Below are 9,327 nucleotides of genomic sequence, written 5' to 3'. Positions count from 1 at the left end.
TGCCATTGAAGGGTTGGCTTGTTTAGAGAAAGGGGTATATGTGGTTTGAGTAGTATATCAACTGAACTGAACTGAAATAAATAAGTCTGTTTGGGTGTGTCTTTCGATTTCAATAATTATATGAATAACCGCGTGAATTTTATGAGAACAAAACAAAACAAAACGTCGCTATCTATTTCAGATAGATGTTCAGAGGTGGCACCGCGTGAAAACACAGAGGGGATTTCTTAGTAAGAGGTATAGAAAATTATATTAAATAATGGGAACCAAAAGTCTTCCATGGTCGTCGTCTTCTTCTTCTTCGTCTCCTTCCCCCTTCCCACTTCCATCACTGTAATTACACAACCATAACTGTGTAAGCCAACTCCTCATTTTTGGTGAAAACCCTCCCATTTCTCTCATTTTACTCCCTTATTTCTTCTCTTTCTGTTGAGAAACATGGATTCAACGGCTTGACAGTGATGGAGATGCCGGTCATGGTTGGTTTCTTCAAGATCTGCTCCTAGATCTAGATTTTTCAATTTATATCTATTTCAAGTGGGAATCGATTGATTAAAGATCCGTTTGTTCTTCTCCTCACAAATTTTTAGAGATCTGTTTGTATTACACAAATTTAGGAATCAATTTTGGTTTTTTATTGTTGTTTGGGTTAAAGAAAATAAGAAAATGATCAAATTACGTATAGAACTTTTACAGTAACAACGGGTATATATATTCTTAAATAAATATCATTATATATATATTCATTAGATAATGTTTTATGTATTTATACGAGAGATCAAGAGTTACCACGGTTATAACCATTAATGGATAAAATTGAAAAACAATTATAACTGAATTAGAGTTCAAAGATTGAAGTCCGACTCCATTTGAGACTAACTGATTGCAAAGACATTAGGTTTGACTATATAAGGACTTGGTCAATTTACTCAAGCCATGATTCTAAGCAAAAGTTTAAACTTCTGACTCCATTGGTCTTTAGTTATGACTTAGTTAGATTCATGCAGAACACGAAGGTTCAAATTTTTGACTCTATAGGTCCAAAGTTGGGACTTTTCATAAGTCTGGATGCAAATGCATGCCTTAAGTCTGAGGACGTTGAATAACATTAATATCTGAAGGAGAATCGTGCGAGAATCTAATTTTACAAAAAGACGAGAAGAAATATGAGGCACACATCTTATTCAATAAGTGAATAAAACAAAACATTATTATAAAAAAAAGGTATGATTGTCATTTTGTGTATTAGCATAATCCCTAATAAATTGGGATTGAGTTTGTTTTCCAAACTGAGTTCTAACGATCACTAATAAATCGGATAAAACATGTAATAATTTAATTGTAGGTTTTTATAACATACGATAATTTGTTCGATAATCATATATATATCATAATTGTAGATATTTTTATTAATCATATGTGATTATGTAGATTTACATTTATAGATCTTATGGTGATGCAAATATTGTCATATGTGATAATGCATAACTTATACTCCACGCATATGATCAAATTTGATATGTACAAAAATTCACATAGTTGATCATATGTTAAATATAACTAATCACATATGATTTAGAACACGGATCCCAAAAATAAGAAAAAAATGGTGAGAAGTTGCAAGATGGGAGGAGTTGTAGGTGATAGGTGAGGGGAGGAGAGAACATCGAGGCAACGTCCCGAGGTTTTTGAAATTTATGAAAAATCTAACTTAGTAAAAAATTTACTGAGTATAAGGTTGGATAGTGAAATTTTTACCAAGTTAGATTCTAAGCATATAAGGCTATTATATAATCTAATGAAATAATATTCTTTTTATTTAATTTTTAATTTGAAAATTAAAAATAATAATAAAAAGACGAAAATGCTACTGAATTAACGGACATTTTTAATGAAATTTAGTTAAAGGAACCAAAAGTTTGGTAAAGTGACAATCATAAAGGAATTGAAATTGTCATTCTAATTCCATCAAATTTCTCCGAATTCCGTGAATCAAACGGCCCCTAAGAATCCTAAAAAAAGGGAAGATGTTATAAACATATGTGCTACGAATGAGACCACGGTAATGTTGGAGCCGACTTTGTATGTATGCTATATATGCATTAGATGATATACGCATATTGATAAAGCTATACTCTAACATAACATGACACCATTTTGTTCATTTATCATCACAGGAAAATAAGAGGGTTATATATTGTTTCTCTAATTAATTAAGGGATGAACGGAAAGTGGATGATGATAATTAATTACAAATCTAACTAATTTACAGAGTAATTAATCAACGGGAGTACAACAAGGATTTGATTGAACATCAGTGTCATTAGGCTGAAAACATGAAGCTTTTCACTTATTTATGCTCTTTGTGTTCCTTTTATTTTATAAATCTGATTTTGTTTTAGTTTTCATAGACAACTAAATGTTATACATAGTAAATGTTTATAGAAACCGAAAAGTATTGAATTCTTAGGAATTAATGTGATGTTTGAATTATAAAATGGCGATCTCATTTCATGCATTATCTATAATATCTTTTGATGACCTGCGATTCTTTTGAAGTCGGTAACATACTTGAAACCCCTAGTGGTCAGTAGGAGCACATTCAAGAACTAACCAATTGAGCTACTCCTAACGGTCATAGAATAATATGTTTGTAATAACCCAATTAATACATTACTTCATAAATATAATATGCTTCTAATCAATACTTGTAATCTGATAATGAAATTTTTATGTAAAAGTAGTGGTGATGATATATAAGCGGAAAATCCGACAGCGGAGACAACGTTTTCATGTTTATAAGCGGAAAGCAATGCAATCTCCATTATGAATTCATGTTGGCCTTGTCCGCTGCCACGATATAACCGTTTGACCTTGACGGCCGTATTGTTTAGATTGGCCTTGGTAAACCTTTCCAAATCCACCCACGGCAATGAAAGTTCCTTTCGTCAAAATTGTTAGTTGCTGATAATATGTGTGGAAGAGGAATCTGCAAGTGTTGCACTTCCCTAATAAAAGACGTGATATTTTGATTCAAGATGTAATTTTTTGGAAACAAGAAAAAAGGATTGCAACAGCAAGAAGTTTATGCTGATTGTGTTAGATCTGAAAATACATATGGAACTTTTTTATTATTATTAAATTATAATAAGAATTTTGAATTAAAGAAATTATACAAAAAATGAGAATTTTTATATGGGAAAAGTCTAAAAAAACCCAATGGACTTTAGTGTTTGGAATGATTAAGTCATTGGACAATTTTTTGGAACAAATAAATCCTTGGACATTTTAAAACATGTTAAATAACTTCTTGGACTTTCTAGAACCTGTTAGATACATCATTATAACTTATACAACTGGTTAATGTAGTAAAATAATGAAAAAAAATCCGAAAAAAACCAACAAACACTCGTATTTTGAACGATTAAGTCTTACACATTTTTAAAATATTTAGATATATAAAATTAAACAAATATAACAAAACAGTACTTACATTTACAAAAAAATAATTGCATTTAAAAAAGATTTTTGATAAAATTTATTTTATATTTTAATTAAAATAAAAATATATCATATCAGTGATTTTTTAAAGTAAAAAAAAAAAATTACTGATTATATTTATTTTAATTAAAAATAAAATATATCACGTATATGATTTTTTAAATTAAATTTTTTTTAAAAAGATTACAGTTAAAATTTATTTTAATTAAAAATAGAATATGTTTTTATTTTTATTTTAAATAAAAATAAAAACATATTTTATTTTTAATTAAAATAAATTTCATTAGTAATAATTTTTAAACTTTTTTTATTTTTTTAGTTTGAAAAGTTATATACGAAATATATTTTATTTTTAATTAAAAATAAATATAATCAATAATATTTTTTAAATTTAAAAAATTATTGATATAATATCTTTTATTTTTAATTAAAATAAATTTCATTAATAATTTTTTTAGATGTAAGTATTTTTTTGGTTCAAAAAATATTTAGGGTCTTTATTATTCAAAATATGATTGTTTATTGGCTTTTTATTTGATGTTTTTCCATTATTTTACCATGTTAATTAGTTTTATAGTTCATAAGAATGTATATAACAAATTTTAGAAAGTCTAAAGAGTTATTTAACAAGTTTTAGAATGTTTAAGGGTTTATTTATTCCAAAAAATTGTCTAAAGACTTAATCATTTCAAACACTAAAGTTTGAGTTTTTTTAGATTTTTTCTTTTTTATATATATTTTTTAATTTTTACGATATCTATAAATTTATATTTTATTAAAAAATATTATTGTTTGTTAAAAACATATAAATATGTACTATAACATGAACAAAGACAAAAAAAAAAATAACAAAAATCAAGATATATCTATGCTATATTAAGATAATACTCTCTGTGTCTTCAGAAATTGCAATGAAGTAAGCCACCGGGATAGTGAAGCGATTCTTCGGCTGATTTCGACCTAGGGCTCATATTTTTCTCTCACAAATTAGAGGTAAGCCATGGTTAGTTTCTGGAATTAATGTTCTCTAGTTGCTATTTTACTGTAAGCCACGAAGAACAACTACCCTTACAGTGAAAACATAAAGAAACTTCGGTCGATTTCTTGCGTTAAATATCCAGCAACTTCAGTTTCAAAGAGAATTTCAACCAATGAAGCTTTGTTATCTAACATTGAAATGCAGCTGGCTAAAGCAACTTTGGGAGGGTTATTGTTTATCTGATTAAGGGATGGAAACAAAGTGGATGATAAGTTATAAATCTGACTAATTTATAGAAAAAATTTCTATCACCAAGTTCTTATGACATTTAACTGTTTTCAAAAAGCCTTTGTGAAAGACTTGGTAGCATAGGCTTTCTGAAAGCTTTTTAGGCAAAGGATTGGAGTTACCAACCTTAAGAAGGTTGAATCTTAGAGAGTGCAATTTGGTAGATGGATACATATCCTCTGTTTTTTTTTTTTTTTTTTTTTTTTTGCGATGAGTTAACAATCAAATATATTCATCCAAAAATCTCCAAGCAACAAACTTGATCCATGGCTACTTTAAAGTCAAGAAGTCAAAGTTGGTGGAAGTTCCTTTTAAATGTGATGGCCCCCTTTCACATCTTATCCATCTACTTCGTTTCATTCCTCTACTCAAACCACATATTTCTCTTTTTAATCCTTTTTTCTGTACAAATTCTAAACAGATCAACCCTTCAATGGCATCTTCTTCATCTGCTCAGTCGTGGAATCATGATGTTTTTCTTAGTTTTAGAGGAACAGACACTCGCAAGACCTTTGTGGATCATCTCTATTCAGCTCTTGTACAACAAGGAATATACACTTACAAAGATGACGAAACACTTGCTCGAGGTGAAGCCATCGGTCCATCGCTATTGAAGGCCATTGAAGAATCGCGGATTGCTGTCATTGTATTCTCTGAAAACTATGCTGATTCTTCTTGGTGCTTAGATGAACTTGTGTATATTATGAAATGCAAGGACGAGAGAGGCCAAATTGTTATGCCCATATTTTATCACTTGGATCCCTCTGAAGTCCGAAAACAAAAGGTGAAATATGGAGAAGCTCTTGCAAAACATGAGTTGGAGAATAAAAATGTCGTATCTTGGAGAAAAGCACTTACTGATGTAGGCAACCTTTCTGGTTGGGAAACCAAGCACGTCGCCAATGGGTAATTCTATTTTTTCCTTTTTGGAGCATATTACCCCTTTTGTCAATTAGAGCATATGTTAATTATCCTTGTATATCCAAGTACAGGCATGAGGCAAAATGCATCAAAGAAATTGTTGACACAATCTCAGATAGACTGTGTGTGGCAATTTCTAGTGACAATGAAGACCTGATTGGAATAGAGGCTCGCCTGCAAGATTTGAAATCAAAGTTAGACATGGAATCAGATGGTGTAGTGATGGTTGGAATATGGGGGCTTGGGGGTGGTGGTAAGACTACTCTTGCATCCGCTCTTTATGATGAAATCTCTGGCAAGTTTGATGGTTCCTGCTTTGTAAAAGATGTTAGGGAAGAAACAAGAAAGCATGGTTTGCCAAAATTGCAAAAAGAAATTCTCTCACTTGTTTTGAAACTAGAAATAGAGAAAGCAGTTGGAGATGTAGGAAGCTTAGTCAAGAGTAGGTTTCGCCGTAAAAAGGTGTTGATTGTTCTTGATGATGTTGATCACCTTGACCAGCTAAAGGCATTAGCTGGATCACATGATAGGTTTGGCGAAGGCAGCCGAATAATAATCACAACTAGAGATAGTCATTTATTAAATGCTCACAAAGTAAATGTGATATACAATATTAGTTTGTTAAATGACGACGAGGCTTATAATCTCTTTTGCAAGCATGCACTTGGGCATGGTAGACGCATAGAAGATTATGAGATGCTGTCAAAAGATGTGGTTTCTTATGCTGGTGGGCTCCCGTTAGCACTTAAAGTTCTGGGTTCATTTCTCTGTGACAAAGACATAAGTGAATGGATGAGTGCCTTGGCCAGACTAAAAGATGTCCCAGATACTGATATTGTGGAAAAGCTAAAGATTAGTTACGATGGACTTAAACCGATGGAGAAAGAGTTGTTCCTAGATATTGCATGTTTTTTTAGGGGAGAAGATAAAGATAAGGCAATGCTGGTGCTTGATGCTTGTGGTTTTCATCCTATCATTGGGGTAAAGGTGTTGATACAAAAGGCTCTGATAACTGTGGCACCAGGAATCATTTCGTCAATAGAAGTGTTTGAAATGCACGATCTGTTACAAGAAATGGGACACTACATCGTTCAAGGAGAAAACCCTAAAAATCCTGAAGAACACAGCAGGGTTTGGCAGAGGGAGGCTGTTCTGAACATATGTCATATGGATGCAACAATGGTAGTGTTCAAACTAGATTGGGATATATGTTAAATATGCATTGTATCATATATACATGTATACAGATAAATATATACTATATATGAACCTTAACACCATTTCATTTCTTTATCATAGAGAAATAACAGGATTGCTGCATTACAAATAGGATGGCATCAGGACAAGCTTCCTCCTATCCTTCCTGAGCTTGTTGCTAACATGAAGAAACTTCGGTGGATTTCTTGGGATGGATATGCAGCAACTTCATTGCCAAGAGCATTTCAACCAAAGAAGCTTTGTTATCTAAAATTGGAATACAGCTTGGTAGAGCAACTATGGGAGGGTTATAAGGTAATTCTTATTGTTTCCTTAATTAAGGGACGAAAGCAAATTGGATGATAAATCATAGAATCTGACTTATATGAATGGGGGTTAAAAAATATCCTGGCTTCTCATACACTATGATATTAAAAAATATGTTGATATATTTGATTTGTGTGTTATTATATGCAACAGCATCTACCAAACTTGAAAGTGATCGACATCATTGATTCAGATCTAGTTAGGACACCGGATTTTGACGGACTTCCATGTCTTGAAAGGTTCAAACTCAGCATGTGTCCCAGTTTAAAAGAGATTCATCCCTCAATTGGATATCATGAAAGGCTTGTTTTCCTGCACATTGACGAGTGTCCAAGCCTTACAATTTTTCCACCCATCATCAGGATGAAAAATTTGGAGGCTCTATGGCTCTGGGATTGCACTCAACTTCAAAAGTTCCCGGATATCCAAATGAACATGGACAAATTGGTAAAGCTTAATTTAAGAGGAAGTGGGATTGAAAGTCTACCCTCATCAATTGGAAAATATTGCACCAACCTTGTTTCTCTTAATTTGATCGAGTGTAGATGTCTACAGAGTATTGAAAGCAACTTCCGTCTCTTAAAACATTTGAAAGAGCTTCGTCTCAAGGGTTGTGATCAACTTAACAACATGCCAGCGGAGGGCCTCTTTGATGTAGAATGTCGTTTACAGCTGCTTTCTTTATCTGACATACCCTTCAAGATTCTTCACCAAGGTGTGGTAAGCATGAAGCTTCTTGGCTTTCCAAGTTCCTTAAGAAGGTTGGACCTTAGTGACTGCAATTTGGTAGATGGAGACATCTTCTCTATTTTTCATGAGGAATTATCCAACTTACAAGCATTAGACCTAAGTAGAAATGGTTTCTCCCGGTTGCATTCCAGCCTCTCACAACTTCCTCGTCTCAAATTTCTCAACCTAACATGGTGTCGAAACCTTGTAGAATTACCGGATCTCCCATCAAGCATATCTATTATCGTCGCAGAAGGGTGTGACTCACTTGACATTGTAGGAGATTTTCCAACAAACCTTAAATGGTTGTGGAAAGTCTCACTTTCAGTAAGCAATATGTTGGGTGACAATGGTAACAGAATTCTACAATCCATGCTTCAGGTATGGCTCTATCCATTTTCTTGTCGAATTTCAATATTTGTATTTTGACCCAAACAAAATAACATTCATCATGGTTGAATGACAGGGAAATGCCGTTGAAGATTACTTTATCAGTCTCTGTTTTTACCGTAACTGTACTTACAATATTCCAATAAGAGGCTTTGAAAGGGCAACGTTTATGTTAGAGCTTCCATGGAATTGGTACAATGAATGCAGTGGATTCTTAATATACGCTAATTGGCGTTTCCTTGAGGGTAGCGTAATTACTATGAAGGATGTAATGGGTGGGGAAGATGAAGATGATGTTTTGGAGGTATCTTACGAAGAAGATGAGAGAAGTAAGATGGGGTATAGCATTTGCTATATACCCTTGGGTTCATTGAGGAACACCTCATGGTGGAATTCAACACGTACTACCATTTCATTTTCCTTCCATGGTTACGTAAAAGTCGAACTTGTTCCTAGGAGAAGTCAACGTGATGATTTAGTAGAAAGGGCAAAAGATACAACGAATTCCGTAGAATTTTGGGATGAGGAACATAGAGAGAACAAGACATTTAACATCATACATGATTCAAAGTCCTCTATCAAGATTCGATGGTTTCTTGGTGCTTTTACAGACCTGTTCTACACTATCTGATATACATTTTTTACCGTTGTAGCATAATCGCTTTGATTCGTGGATACAAGAAAAAACAAAGAAAGAAAAGATTATATGTATATGATGTGTGTATATACTAGTTGTGTATCCACGAAAGCTGTGAATTTTAACGATTTTGAAGTTTCACTGATTTTATTAGAAAATATTTAACATTACACTTGGTCTTTACATATTAATACAATTTGAATAAATAAGAGTTATGGTTCCAATTACATTTTATCAATGAAAAAAATTGTATGATGGTTTAAAATCCAATATATTTAAAATCCAACATATTTAAACGACTCCACAAATATGTTCGATTTACACCAAGAGCAAAGAATCAAGAGAGCGAGACCGAGAG

At 32.4% G+C, this 9,327-nt stretch overlaps 1 protein-coding gene across 1 annotated transcript; it reads left to right on the top strand.

The window, feature by feature from the left end:
• Positions 1-5,201: 5,201 nt before the first annotated feature.
• On the top strand, positions 5,202-9,039 carry LOC112524305 (TMV resistance protein N-like). The gene is made up of 5 exons (XM_025134076.1): positions 5,202-5,674; positions 5,761-6,871; positions 6,989-7,201; positions 7,367-8,323; positions 8,409-9,039. Exons 1-5 carry the CDS (start codon positions 5,202-5,204, stop codon positions 8,961-8,963), a joined length of 3,309 nt encoding a protein of 1,102 aa, XP_024989844.1. The 3' UTR covers positions 8,964-9,039.
• The last annotated feature ends 288 nt before the right edge of the window (positions 9,040-9,327 follow it).

The sequence above is a fragment of the Cynara cardunculus genome, assembly GCF_001531365.2.
Source record: "Cynara cardunculus var. scolymus isolate 2C chromosome LG 13, CcrdV1, whole genome shotgun sequence".
NCBI lineage: Eukaryota > Viridiplantae > Streptophyta > Magnoliopsida > Asterales > Asteraceae > Cynara > Cynara cardunculus.
This window is presented reverse-complemented; position numbering and strand designations above follow the sequence as displayed.

Excerpts from the sequence above, each read along its gene's own strand:
- LOC112524305 (XM_025134076.1), top strand. The coding sequence starts at position 5,202 with ATGGCATCTTCTTCATCTGCTCAGTCGTGGAATCATGATGTTTTTCTT. Across the intron at positions 6,872-6,988 it reads GTCATATGGATGCAACAATG|AGAAATAACAGGATTGCTGC; the intron begins GTAGTGTTCAAA and ends TCTTTATCATAG. Across the intron at positions 8,324-8,408 it reads TTCTACAATCCATGCTTCAG|GGAAATGCCGTTGAAGATTA; the intron begins GTATGGCTCTAT and ends GTTGAATGACAG.